The 14837-nt window shown below is 38.0% G+C and overlaps 1 protein-coding gene across 2 annotated transcripts in view; it reads right to left on the bottom strand.

The window, feature by feature from the left end:
- Positions 1–14837, bottom strand: part of LOC122800827 (phospholipid scramblase 1-like) — a 604453-nt gene that overhangs the window by 184287 nt on the left and 405329 nt on the right. For both annotated transcript variants that reach the window (XM_044070117.1, XM_044070116.1), the window contains one exon: positions 6310–6471. In XM_044070117.1, coding sequence (XP_043926052.1) covers positions 6310–6471 — 162 coding nt within the window. The remainder of the gene's footprint in view (positions 1–6309; positions 6472–14837) is intronic.

Consider the following 14837-nt stretch of genomic DNA (forward strand, 5'->3'; position numbering starts at 1 on the left):
ACACACACACACACACACACACATACGGCACACTATATACATAAACACATGCACACACAGAAAGATTCCACTGTTAATATGCAAAGCTGGCAGAGACACATAGTAGTAGTGTTAGGCTTAATCAGTCAGGGTGGGACACAGATTCTGTTCAAGATGAAGTGAGGCAGTTTCAAAGCTATTAATACCCACTGTGATATTCTTAGTGTCAACATGTTAGGGCAGAAGGAAACAAGACACAGGTGGGATAACTTCATTCCTGTGGAGAACCGCACCCTAGTGGAGACACTGAAGACATATGGTAAACAACTATTTGGAAAAAAGGGGACAGAGGCAGGCAGAGCATGCTAAAGTATGGAAGCAAGTGCTGGAAGACATAACTGGCATTGAATGAAGAAAGTGTACCTTGGCACAGTGTAGGAAGAGAGCTAATGACATGGTGTCCCATACCAGTAGTAAAACACAGCAGAATGCAATGGCTTATCCTGCCACTGCTGGTAATCCTTACATAGGGCAAAGCCTGATAAATGATGAGGGCACTGCTTTGTGGTGATGACTGTGATAGTGAAGATAATAGCATAGCTATTATTGAAGGTGATGTGGATACTGTCAGTTTCGTATACACAACACATGTCCACAGCTTTTGGAGCAGCTCAGTATTATCATGCAATAGTTTGGACTGGGAAATAGCTATTTGTTGAAAGATTGCATTACCACATACTTGTTTTAATGTCTCCCCACCAGGTACTTCAGGACTGCCAATGCAGAAACATCACATTGTACATTTGGATTTCTTCCCATTCACCTGTACAACTAAATATATAGGGACTTACAGCTATTTGACAGTGCTGCATACTATAAAAAGTCTTTATCATTTGCTGACAGGTATAGTAGTAGCTGCACTTACAATGACAGACTGTGGCACAGAACAGCTGGTTGATGCTGACAACCATATGGCAATCATTGATGATGTCATTATGCTAATATTCATTATACAGCCTAAACAAAGTTAGAAAGTAAAGTGACAGGCCACTCCCTCGCAGCAGATTGATGGCTCAAGCATGGTTGAGGCTGGATCACAGGTAGTACACCACGGGTACATGCCTTTACCAGAAGGGTTGTTCCCCCCATGAAGATCCACTTCTTTTTCAGATGGAAGTGGACAGGGCAATCTCAGAGGTTGGAATGATCTCTGCACAGCCTGTCCACAGTAGTGCCAGATGAAGTCAACAACCACAACTGGCTCCCAAAACATGTAAGACATTGTCTGCAAAGTACAAAATGTTTTGTTGGGACATTGTTCAAGATACTGCTACTGAGAGTGTCAGGTAGAGACTGTGGGAGTACATGAGGAATATGTTGTGACATTTACAAATACATGGGAATGGTGGAGGCCAGAGAAAATGCCAAGATTATCCACCAATAGAACATGACTGTTTACACAGTAATCCATGTCACCCTCTGTCCATACACAGATGGTTGACATAGCTAACTGGAGCAGAGGTTGGGTCCGTATGCATGGAGGCTATGTTGGATATGCAGCACAAGTGGCTCAAGCAACTCAAACCTTCACAGATGTGGATGTCTCCATGACTCAGTATGTTGGACATCATCAGACTAAAACATCATGTGGTGACATAACAAACACACACACACATGGCTGACACAGCTGTCCAGGGAAGTGGTTGGATCTGCATGCATAGAAACAATGTTAGATATGCAACACAGATGGCCCAGTCAGCTCCAGGATCCATGGACGTGGATGCCTCTATGAGTCAGTGTGCTGGACATCATCAGATTTTAACATCATGTGGAAAGATGCTACTGTCAAGTCATGCCCATGGAATTCTGACTGGTTACTATCAAGGACCTCAGAACAATCACATAGAAGACATCACTGCGGCAACACTCATTTCTATTCCCTTAGACCCTCACCATTGTTATCACTGGTGCATTGTGTATGATACAGTTCAGATGTAGCCTGCAAGCCAAGTGTCATACATGCTCCAAAATCCTTTCCCCCAAGACAGTGGAGATAAGAAGTAAGAAGAGTACTTGTACACATAATGAAAACCCAAATCACAAAAACCCTTTGGTAAGAAATTTAAAATAAATGAAATATGGACTTACCGGTTATGTTGGAAAAAGAAAAAAATATGAAAATTATAACTGTATTGTACTTGCTCATCTATGCACATTTTTAAAGGCATTAAATCATATTAATGCCTACAATCTTTTCATATGAATGGTTGGGTCCTATTTAGAAAACAAAGTAGATCATCTTCAAATTTTTATTAAGCCTGCATCTGCATGAAGGTTTACTATATTATGAAACATGCCCTGCGTCACATTCTCACATACTGTTCGAGTCACTGACCCCAGTGTGCTTAACAATTGTGTCTCTGTCCAAGGAACACAGTGGAAATGATGATGGCTGCAACCATATCGACTACACATTTGTGCATGGTTTGTGGAGGAATGCCTGATGCACAGTGTGTGTTTACTATTGACTATACTCTGCATAGCATAGCCTTCAGGTAGCACTTCATGCACCCAGTTATATCTCTGTGACTTTACACTGTGATTATCAAGGCTCATAATTTTCAAATAGATATAGCTGATTCACCTGTGCTTCTGTATACCAATTATGAGCTTGTCTTGGGGGGAAGGGACCATGCTGATGCCATTGGCTGTCTGCCTTCACTATTCTGGCTAGTATAAGTTTCAGGTTGTATATGGGAGGGGAGACACATGAGCAGTAGGGGGGGGGGTCCTATTGGTGTTGGCTGTGGCAGTGGTGCATCAGACCAGACAAGACAAATGCAACAAGCAGTACCATTGTGCATACAGTAGCAGGTTCAATAGCTCCCCAAGAATTGTCCAAGTAGTGGACATAGCCTTTAAGCAAACTGAACACTCACTTAGTGACTGTATGGGCCTGTGACAGTGTGATGTTGTAGTATATGTCTCTGCAACTCCCCGTGGATTCAGAACTTGTCATTAGCTAAGGTTTGAATGTGTAGCTTCCACCACTTGCAAAACACAAATTGGAAGGAGGAACATGGGTACAGGGTGATTAATCATTCAGTCTTAGTCATCCTTTATAAAAGTATCTATGAGGTGTTTGGTGATTTGTGGTACACTTACCTACTAGGTGGCCATGTGGTATCCTACCATACAGAAATCACTAGTACACTGAACATGTGTGTCAGATGTAGGATTTATGGGCACTGCCAGGTTACTGAGCCAAGACATGGGTAATAAAGTCATGTGTATCACACACTACCTGGCAGTTAATGAAATGGTAGTCACTTCGCTGGCCTTGGATCAGGTATGGCCCTGGTAGTCATGTGGGTGCAATCTATCACACTAATCAGCTCAGAGAATCAAACTGTAAAAATCATGCTTTGTGGTAGCTGCATCCTGTGGTGACTGTGGGAAGCAGACTTGTTCTTCTTCTAAAACATCCTCCAGGCCAAAGCCTGTGTGATACCCAATGTGACCCCAGTCTAAGTCTGAAAGGTCCTCATGGTAAGTATAGTGAGGACTATATATACCTTGGTATTCACAGGAACAAGAATGCATTTCACCAGTTCCAGTTTGTGAGCCTTACATGCTCACCAAAGGCCTATAATGTCCCCCTCAACAGAAAAGTGGTGAAATATCTCCCACTCCTGAAAACAGTGATGGGTATGCCAGTGTTGGTAGCACCTCTGCCTTGGGTGTCATTGAGCGCCGTGGGTTGTGGTACAATGGCAACAAGCATTTTTAAAGTACAAAATAATGAAAACTGCAGCCATACCAAACAACTCTATAAACTGCAAAGTGACTAGAAATGGCAGTGCTTGCTTTTTTATAACTAATTTGTACAACATGCACTTACATTGCAATATGCAACTCTGAATTTCAAAAGATGAGAAAAGTGGCTAATTAGAATACTATGTGCATAACATTTACATATATTTTCTCATTTAAATATTATGATACCCTCATCTGTGAATCTTGACATCATACCTCTCAACTTCTTAGAGCAAGAAATCTGGACAAAAGCATAAAGTGGGACAAAGGCCCAAAATAATAGGGACAATTTTTAAATATTGCTCTTAGAAACTTAGAAAGTTGACAGAATAACAAGTTTTGCATTAGCATGGATTTTCTGAAGTGTATAAAGTCTGAAACTAAAATCTCTTTCATTTTCTAACTTCCATCTTTAATGATTTGCCAATAATTTACCAGGAAGCCACAATTTTTTGAACAACAGACCAAAATGAGGCAACAGCCTGGACATTTTGCAAAAATCTGTACAACTGAGAAGTATGCTTGGCATCTGTGTCAAGAACACCTAATAAGGGGTTATGATCATTGAGACAATCATAATTGTTTGTATTGCATGGAGCTTTATCTGTTCCATGTACTACTAGTTAAAGGGGAAAAAAATTGATAAGCATTTTTTTGTGTTTTTCCAGCTTTCAAAGTCATAAAACTGTTCACCTCCTGTGCTCCTGTTCACCTCCAGACTAACCTATTCTTACCGTCCTGTACTGACTTTCTACTTTCTCTCACTTAGCCTCATGTCCACCTTGCCTTTGATTCTTCTTTTTCTTTTTTATTTAGCCTTTTATATGTATATATAAACACATAAAAAAGGGTCTATATCACTTCATCGAAACGGCAGACGTTCGAACACCATATGTTCGAACTTCTAACCTCAAAGTGCAAAACCATTGAAGGCTTAGAACGGCATTTTTTTTCCCCAGGGAAAAAAAAAATCGCTGTTCCAAGAAACACACACACAACACAAGCACACCAAAAAACAGCAATCAACACACATACACTTAAAACCCTACATCTAACCCTACACTAAACTGTACATACACTACTATCTATCCACTTACCTTAACCCAAACCCTAACCCTAAGGTCCGTCACTATCACGCACTCACCTGACCCACACCCTAATTCACCTATCCCGCCCTAACCCTAAAATCTGTCACTATCGCATACCCACCTCACCCACGCCCTGACCCTAACTCACCTAACCCGCGCCCTAACCCTAACATCCACACAATCGCACACTTACCTGAACCCAACCCGTAACTTTCCACCACAGTACTGAAAATTGCGAAGTCATAGAAACGGCCCACAAAATTCTTTCCCTGGGAAAGAATTCGGTGTTCCGCGGCTTTGCTATAATCAGTTTTCGAACTTCACATTCGAACATATGGTGTTTGAACTGCTGCAATTTCGACGAACTGAGAGGAACCCTAAAAAAAAACACCTTTTAAAACTGTTTGTTCTGAATTTTCTGATGTGATGATGATTGTTTATTAATGCTAATTGTTAATGATGTATTGTATGTAACCACTACAACCTTTTTGATTTTTCTATGGTTCTCACTCACATTTTTGTATTTAATGTTTAACTGTGTTACTTCTGTGGAGGTTTTCTCCCCAGGTCTCCACTGAAAATGGGCTACTTGCCCAGTTGGACACTACCCAGTAATCAAATGTAAATAAATAAATAAAACACTTAGAAAGCCCTGTCAGACAGATAATGTAATGCAGTCTATTATGTTTGCACTTTCCTCCATATCTCTCATCTGTCTAGATTTTTGCAGGACATCCAGATTATCAGTTCATATTTTTGGTCTGTTGCGCATTAAATATGTGTTTTTCAGATGAAACACTGAGGCTTCAAATCACTAAATAATGAAATACATTTGAGTTTCAGCATTCACATTCTTCAAACTATGCAGGTGAGCATAGGTTTTTTTTGTTTTTTTTTTACAGGAAGTTAACAGAAAGCTAAAAACATGATAACTGTACAGGCAGATTTTCCTGCATAGTGTGAGACCAGACCTTAACAACTTTCTCAGGGAGGTGCTTAGCATTTATTAAGATTGGGTCACAAGCCATTCTGGTGCCTAATTGGTTTGTCTTCTTCTAAATATCGGAGCATAGTCAGTGCGCTCCATGTGCTACATTATCATTAATGTTTTCTGTTATTCGTATTTTGAGTAAACCTGGTTCCATTTTTAAATACTAAAAGTCATCATTATCCTTCTAACAGCTAGATATCTAATACATCTGACAAGATTTTACACTGAGTCACTTATGAAAAAAAAAATGTATTTTTGTTTCCTGATTTCTTTTCTTCCCATAAACATATCTGCTAGAAAGTGATAACAGGCAATAAATATACATGTGGCACTGGGTAGTTTTCATTTCTACCTTTAAGGAATGTTTGCTTTCATATTGATGTTGATAAACTGTTTAAATATAGACACAATTAAAAGGCAACTTGGGAAGTATACCTCAAAATCAGAATCCGTAATACAGCCAAAGGTACAATAAGGACCAAAGATCTTCAGGACGTCCTGTTTCATATCATCTTGAATCGTGAACTTAGGAAGGAAGGGATGCCAGTTCTGCACAACATAGCCAACAGTTATACCGGGAGGGGCCTGAACTTCCATCTGTAAAAATAAATAAATGGGCATACACAGTGTTAGAAATATAGTTCTCTGAATGTTAATAAATGTCTTTCAAATAGCATTTCCTGTCACTTTTTTAGCTGTCTTTCATCATATTTTCTGACTGTCTTATTTTATCTCTTCTTGTTATTTCTATGTCTGTCTCATTTGTCACATGTCCGAGTCATAGTGTGTTGACCTGTTCTACTTCATTAACCACATATGTACTTTAACATCCTCCCTGCTGTGCTGTTATGTGTCATGATAGACAATATTTGTTTAGTCTGGATTCATCCTCATGAATTGCCTTTGAGCTTTCCATACCTGACCTGGGGTAACATGTTCCTAAGCATAGAGCCAAAGTGTGCCATATCAAAAAAACAATAGATAAATCAAAATTAAGGTATAGTGATTACAAGTCTGACAGCTATTGAGGAAATGGATCAAAATGCATCACAGAGAAAGAAAGCAGGATTGTTTGAATATTAGACGAATTAATGTACCATAGCCAAAGGCTAGGGTGAATATGCCAAATAAATATTATGTTTTGAGAAAAGAATATAGATAAATCAGTAGGCAGTCACTGATGTTGCTTTGCTATAGCTTAACAAGTATTTTGGGACAGCTAATATATATCACAAAGTAAAATTGTGAGAAGGTTTAAACAATCTCAGACAATAGCTCTTATTATCGTAACTTTCTCTAAGGATCTTTGGGGACCCAAACTCAAACTAATCAGGGAGGTTGAGAAGAAGACCGATGCTCATAAATGGAGTATTTTGTGACATAATCCTCCACACTCTACAAAATTGTAAAAGTACAGTGAGTTTGCTGATGTTTGGCCTGTTGAATTTATTATATTCAGTATCACACAGAAGGCTTGACTACAAACATGATCAGAAGACTGTGACAGAAGAAAATTTCTGATTATGGACCTTTGCAGCCAACAGTAACTATATTTAAAAGAAGAAATACAACTAGGGAAGTGTCAACTGGATTTACAGTGGGCCCAGCTCATCCAAATGCCTTTATTAGTGACATCTATTGATGGTATGAAGATAACATGCACATTAATTGCAGCCAAAACAAATACTGTACACAAGACAAAAGGTGTTAAAGAAATAAAAATGGAGCTTTGTAGAAAGTCTTGTAGTGGTTAGTGACAGCAGCTGTATTTATTTATGAAAAAGTGAATAGCAATAAGCGTGACAACTAGAAATAAGTCTTACATAATGAGAGGCAGGATGGTCATTTTCATGCAACAGGAAAATTACCTTGAAGTAATTCCATCCTGCAAATTAAATATGACTAACGAGTGCTGCTTGGTGGTAGAAAGTATCTGTGGGAGGCCTGTTACACAAGGAGTGGCATTCACCAGGAGGAAGGTGAAGACAGATAATCAAATGTTTATGCGACTAATGTGTCCTCAGTTAAGTACATCGGCCTAGTATTGAGTATGGTACACTTCAAGGGACATAAAGTATTGTTAATCCAAAGATTGAAATGATAAGGAATATGTCCTAATTTAACTATGAATAGGAAAATGAAGGAACTTTCAAATGAACACCTTGGAGGATGAGGAGGTAATTTAAATGTATGTTACCTAAGTAAATCTACAAGTTCTTCTCAGAACCTTTTTAGTCATAGCCCGAGTCACAAAGGGAACAATATCTACAGCATAGATATATGGACAATTTAGTGTAGCAACTTATCCAACATGTTTCTGGGAGGTGGGATGAAACTCGTTTACATGGACATAACCTACACAGAGCCAGTGAGTAACAGATACTGTGAGAATATTTAAAACTCCAAACACACAGTGACTAGAGGCCAGGATTAAACCTGAGATTATGAGCTTGTGAGGTAGAGATTTTACCACTGAGTGAGGCTCATATAGTTTTGCAACTAAATCTATAACAAATGGATTAGTTTGATGTGGGTAACCTTGAGCTGTGCAGTTACAAAGTGCATAATACTGTTCTGTTTACATCATTTGGAAATATTAGCTGTTTGCCATTCTAACTTTGTAAGCACACATTCTGTCCTGTACTCCCTTGACCTGATATATTTCAAAAAAGTGGATAACTGACATAACCCCCCACAACCACCCTAGTCACTGTCATGAACAGCCAGTGACAACATTAAAACAGTACTCCTAGTCATGATGCTTTACAGATTTGCAGCTGTCTAAAGTCACCCATGAAGGACAGGAGAGAAGAGGCGTAACAAGTGTAAATATGTAAATATAGCTACAGTGAGGAGGCTGTGGGTACAAAATGTTTGGCCTGCCCTAAGACTCTTGCTCACCAAGTCATTTGACACAACTTTTACATGCTGGTAAAACTACAGAGAAAGTTATAATAAATTGTAAAGGCTTGTGATACTCATTCTTCTGAGAAATGCAACATTAAATATCCCTTCCTTTTTGAATTTATAGGAATTTTTTTGATGAACCTTGAATTCTGAAACACTTTTTTTCCCCATCTTGTAAGCAGTTGCTCAAACTGAGTCAAATGCTTTGTGTCTTGAAATAGATTCATTATGCAGATTTTTGATCCTTTCCAGGATTCATTTTTTTCCTTTGTGCCTAATAAGTGCTGTGACAGGCTATGTCTCAGACACAATTCTGAACTTTACACAGCAGGTACTAGAGAGTGAATGAATAGGTTTACAAGTGAATACTAGGGTAACTGTCCTGAAGGGTCATTTTAAGCCAACCCATGTTATCCCATCAGGTATTCAACATACCCTTATGATGTTTTTTTTTATTCCTGTTCTTTCCATTTGTGGATAAATGTTTTTGGGGGTCATACCACTGATTATTAAAAGGGAACCCAGCAGGATGACAGGGCATGTAGGTGCTGCCTCTGTCCATTAGAAACAAAATGAACAGTTTTGGTGTAAATATTCTTATTTGCATCCATTGATCTAAGTTGAATTTGAATAGGGACAGAGATGAGCTTTGTTTTAAATGGCTGTTGTCTGTTCCAGAGTAGTAGTAGTATCTTCTGGGATATGTATCTTTCCCTCCAAAATGTTCTATTTATGTTGCAGAAGAGGTTAAGGTCTCTGGATCAGGTATTTCTAATATCATTTGGCTTGAGAATGTGCAGTAGGTCCTGGGTCAAAGGATGCCTTATAGAACAGGCAGAGATCACCACTTAATTGTCTGTTAGAGACTGAGTATAATGACAGAGCTTTGAGATGGTCCTTGAAGGTCATGTGGTTTAGCCCCTGTATTCTCTTTGTGAGAAACCTCTGTGATTGCTCTAGTTGCATTTTTTTCTGGACATGTTTATATCAAGGGAGCCTTTATACTTAGTGATGGGCCTGATGACTGGTGAGTACAGTGGGCAATGACATCTATGGACGAGATGCTATCACTTTGTTTATTAGGTGAGCAATATAGAAGGACTTCCTTACAACAATAGATACATGTTTGCGAAATGCTTGGTCACTGTTTACAGATATTTTCAAATCTCTAACTACTGGACTGACTTTTACGGCTGTATTGTCAATATGGTTGTTTCCCGGGGTAGTTTATTTCCCACTGAATACCATAATGTACTTTTTGGCATTTAGCTTTAGTCATTGACTCTGGCAACAGTTATTTGTTTGGGACAAGCTTTCCTGAAGTATGGCTGAGTCTTTTGAGGATTCAATGACTGCTTCCAGCTTACAGTCATCCACAAACGTGGTCAACCAAAGACCTTTGATGTTTGCTTGGACTTCTGAGAAGTTGATCTGAAATAAGAGTGGTCGCAGCACACAACCCTGTGGGACTACTGAGTAGTCTTTTTTGTGGAGGTAGCTTCCCCTATTTTGCCCTCCTGTGTCCTATCTGTGAACCAGTTGGCAATCCATCTGATAACATAGGGGGTTATTCCTAATTTATTAAGCTTTTCTACAATGCCTTACTGAGGTATTGTATCAAAAGGTTTGGCCAGGTCTAGTTAGGTGGTGTGTACCATCTTGCATTGACTATTGCTTTGGTGACTCTTTCAAAAACGTCAACTAAGATAAGTAAGCATGACCAGCCTTTGACAAAACTAAAAAGGTATGGGACCAGTGTTTGCTGGATTTGTATATCCTTATTGTTTCATTCCATGACAAATCTAGCCACAGCTTTACATATGAGGCTGGTCAGACTTATGGGTCTGTAGTTACACCGGTCTGTGCATGGCCCTCCCTTGTGCAGGGGTATGACTGCTGCTGTACTCTATTTACTTGGTACAAAGCCCATTTGGTAGCTGGGGTTGAACAGTGCTGTCATGCTTCCCACTATTCCAGATACATCCAGGGATATTATCAGGACCGAATGGAGGGCTAATAAATCAGCAAGCAAAAGAGAGTAGTACTGCTGGAAATGAATTCATCCTCAAGTCTTGGTGAGTACCTTCATGAGGTGGCCCTGTTTTTTAAAAACAAATCTCACCAAGATAACATTGATTTATAGACTGTATTTTATCTAGCATATATCATGAACAGAGGTAGGTTAAAAGATAAAAAAGACAGATATCTAGGAGCACAAGTCCCATGATAAAAAAGTGTCCAATCGTGGTAGGCACACTGTTGCCAGGACTGGAAAAAAATGACAATGTAGAATCCTCAAGACACAGAAATGTTCCTACAATGGGGCTAGTCCAAGCTTGGGGACAGGATGCTGTAAAAGGAATTAGTAGTCCACAGAAATCACAAAAATTGATAGGCCAAAAAAAAGCCATAAAGATGATTGAGTGGATTATTAAGGATAAGAAAGAAATTATGTATTGTTACTATCATGCAAGAAGCATAGAAGATATACAAAAATATTAAGAGAAAAATTAGAGGAAAGAAAAATATTTGCACAAGAAAAACTGTCAAAGCTTCAGTGCAAATTTGTGTTCATTAATACAACAGATTTATGAAAAACATTATATAACTGAAGAAACATTGGGCCATTTGAAAAAAGAAGCGAATGAGGAAGTGTTAAAATATAAAGAAGAAAATCTAGAGATTTTTGAAAGGTATAAAAAAGAAATATGGACATGGGAAAGAAAGAGAGATTTGATATGGTGCAATATTTATATAAAGGTGAAAGCCAAAAAAAAAAAAAAAAGATATTTGACAAGAAATACATGCAAAGGCATCCAGATATGGAAAATTTCACAATACAAAAAATAAGGTCACAGAGAGGGAATGCAGAACAGAAGATTAGCAATGTAGAAGTTAAAAAAAAAATAAGCTGAAGTTATGGAATACATGCATAGTGAAGGATTTAGTGTGGAAAGTGTAGCATAGATGATATCAAAGCATGATGGGCTAATGAGTACCTCAGGTAAGGAGAAACAGGAGTAGCAGGAGACATCTGAAGAAAAAATATGGACATGGGAAAGAAAAAGATATTCAATACGGTGCAAAATTTATGCAAAGGAGAAAGCAAAACTAAGCAATACAAAAAAAGCAGCACCAAATATATTTGAAGAGAAATACAGGCAAAGGCATTCAGATATGGAAACTTTACAATACAAGAAATAAGAAAACAAACAGGAAAAGTAGAAAAGAGGATTAGTGATGGAGAAGTTAAAGAAACAAAAATTGTGGTTATGGATTACCTGAGAAATTAAGGATTCAGTGTAGAAAATCTATCTCTGATAACACCACAGCAGGATAAAGCAATGGATCCCCAAATTAAAGAGAAACCAGTGCAGCAGGAATCATCTGATCAGTTGTCATATGAAGATGCTTTGTAGCCTTCCTTAGGAAATAGGTTCATAGGTTGGCACTAGGCTATCGGCCCTATGGCCTATACAAGCCTAGCCATAACAATTCCCAGGCTATTTCTTCCCGCACTATTTACTTCCCTGTATCAAAGTTCAGTTGGAGTTGCACAGCAAGGGAAGGAACAGGAAATTATGGAAAATGTAACACAGTCAATGTTGTGGAGTGATAGACCAGTGAGTTCCCATATGAAATAGCAATGGATGACACAGGATGAAACTGAAGACAATGTGGCACAGGAAGATGCTCTGGAACTGTCTATAGAATGCCACCAGGAAATGGAGAACAAAGAATGTGCCCTCAGTTTAGAAGAAAATGATCTAAGAGAAGCGTTGCTTGATTTAATAGAGATGGACAGACATATTAAGATCAATGAAAGAAGCAGACTGCAGAAAGTCAATAAAACACAAAATGTTAGAAGTCTGATAAAACAAATGAACACAGTATAATGTTCATAGAAATTAATGCGTTATAGCAGACGTAAATAGGATCTATTACTGGGAAGCTAAATTAGTAACAGATAAAGTCTTACCACAAAAACACAGGGTAGTAAGGGAAAGGGAAGGGGAGAAATCAAATGCCATCATGGAAGTATCAAATAGAGAAAACTGTAAAGTAATTAAGACAAGCAGTGTCACTGTTAGAAGACTATAGAAGAGGGAACAGATCAACAAAATTACCCAGAAAGATATATGTGATAAAAGCAATGCACAGTATCAGAACAGATCAGGATCCATCATGCACTATCACAAATAATAAACTAAAAATATCAGCTCAGGAAGAAAAACTTGAAACGTGCAGATAAATATAAAGGAAAAGTACAAAAATAAGCATTTTTTACATGACCCCAACAAAGTTTTACAGAGAATTGGGAAACAAGGCAAAAGGAAATGAAACACTGCCCCCCAAAAAAGAAATAGACACATTTTGGAGAAATATCTATGACAGTCCTGTGGAAAATTACAAAGATGCTGAATGGATAGAAGAACTAAAAGAGAAAATAAAAAGTTCAAATGTACAGGATATGAAATGGGATGAAATAACAGCAAGATAAACTGAAACAAAGTAAAAAAAAGCTCCTAAGTGGAAAGCCCCAGGCCCAGATGCAGTACCTAACTTCTGGTTAAAAGTATTAACATCTTTACATGAAGATTTAGCCATAAGTAAGATCTATTTATATGCACACCCTAAACAGACACCAATATGATTAACAGCAAGAAAAACATTTATACTGCTCCTTAACAGCGAACCTGCATCCCAAAATTATAGACCAATAACTTGCCTTCTGATGGCGTATAAACTATACACTGGAATTGATGCCAACAGAGTTTTTAGTCATCTAGAAGAAAACTCAATCATCACAATAGAACAAAAGGGTAAAGCCATATGGAACAAAGGATCATTTGTTGTTAAATAAAATCATAATGGATAACTGTAAAAAGGGAAATAATCTAAGTATGGCATGGCTAGACTACAAAAAAGCATTTGACAGTATCCCACATTCATGGATATAAGGGTGCTTAAAAATGTATATGATATACTGTACACTGATTGATTACATTACAGTGACCATGAATAAGTGGCAAACTACTTTACAGCTAAGCCATGATAAAGGGCAAATTATTATTCCAGGGATAAGAATTCAAAGGGAGATATTCCAGGGTGACATTGTCACTGCTGCTCTTTTGTCTTTCCCTTAACCCATTAAGCTGTCTACTTCACAGATCAGATCATGTCTACAATTTGTCTCCCAGAAAACAACGTATAAAGACCTCATCTTTTTTTGTGGATGATTTAAAACTGTATAGTTCATCTAGGGTTGAACGTTTTCAAATGGCCAAAGTGGGACATTTTCGGTACAAACATCAGATTTTACAGGGCGACACATACCCACGATCAGTACAAAGGATAGAACTTACATTTTTGCCTAAATAAAAGCTTATTCTTGTAGCATTTTCTTTGCTTATTCTGTTTTTTTATAACATTTAGGTATTTTAGATACAGAATAACTGTTTTATGCAACTATTACATAAAATATAGGAAATAATTTTGTCCTAAAATCTCAGGACATTTGCCATTTTTTAAATTTTTTGTCAGGACACAACTGCCCAAAGAGGGACTGTCCCTCGCAAAGTGGGACAGGTGGTAACCCTAAGTTCATCAGATGAGGAACTGAAAGCACAACTAAGTGGTCAAAACTTTTTCAGATGATATAAGAATGTCATTTGTCTTGATAAATTGCAATAGCAACCTATAAAGCAGGAAAGTTGTAGCACCAAGAAAACATCAGCCTGGAACAGGAATGTAATATAAAAGAAACTGAGCAAGAGGGAGTATATAAATATTTGGGAATTGATGAAGGAGCAACAATAAAACATGAACAAATGAGAATAAACCTTAGTAATGAATATTTCAGAAGACTAAAATTAATACAGAAAACAGCGTTGACATCTAGGAAGAAAGTCCAAACTATAAACCAATTTGCTCTTCCTGTCCTAACTTACAGTTTCAGAGTGATTGAGTGGCCCCAAAAGGTGTTGGATGAGTTGGAAAGGAAACCAAGAAGGATGCTTCATGCTTATCAAATGATGTATAAATTTCAGTATATT

This window comes from Protopterus annectens, chromosome 4.part1 (assembly GCF_019279795.1).
Source record: "Protopterus annectens isolate FY-2018-M chromosome 4.part1, PAN1.0, whole genome shotgun sequence".
Taxonomy (NCBI): Eukaryota; Metazoa; Chordata; order Ceratodontiformes; family Protopteridae; genus Protopterus; species Protopterus annectens.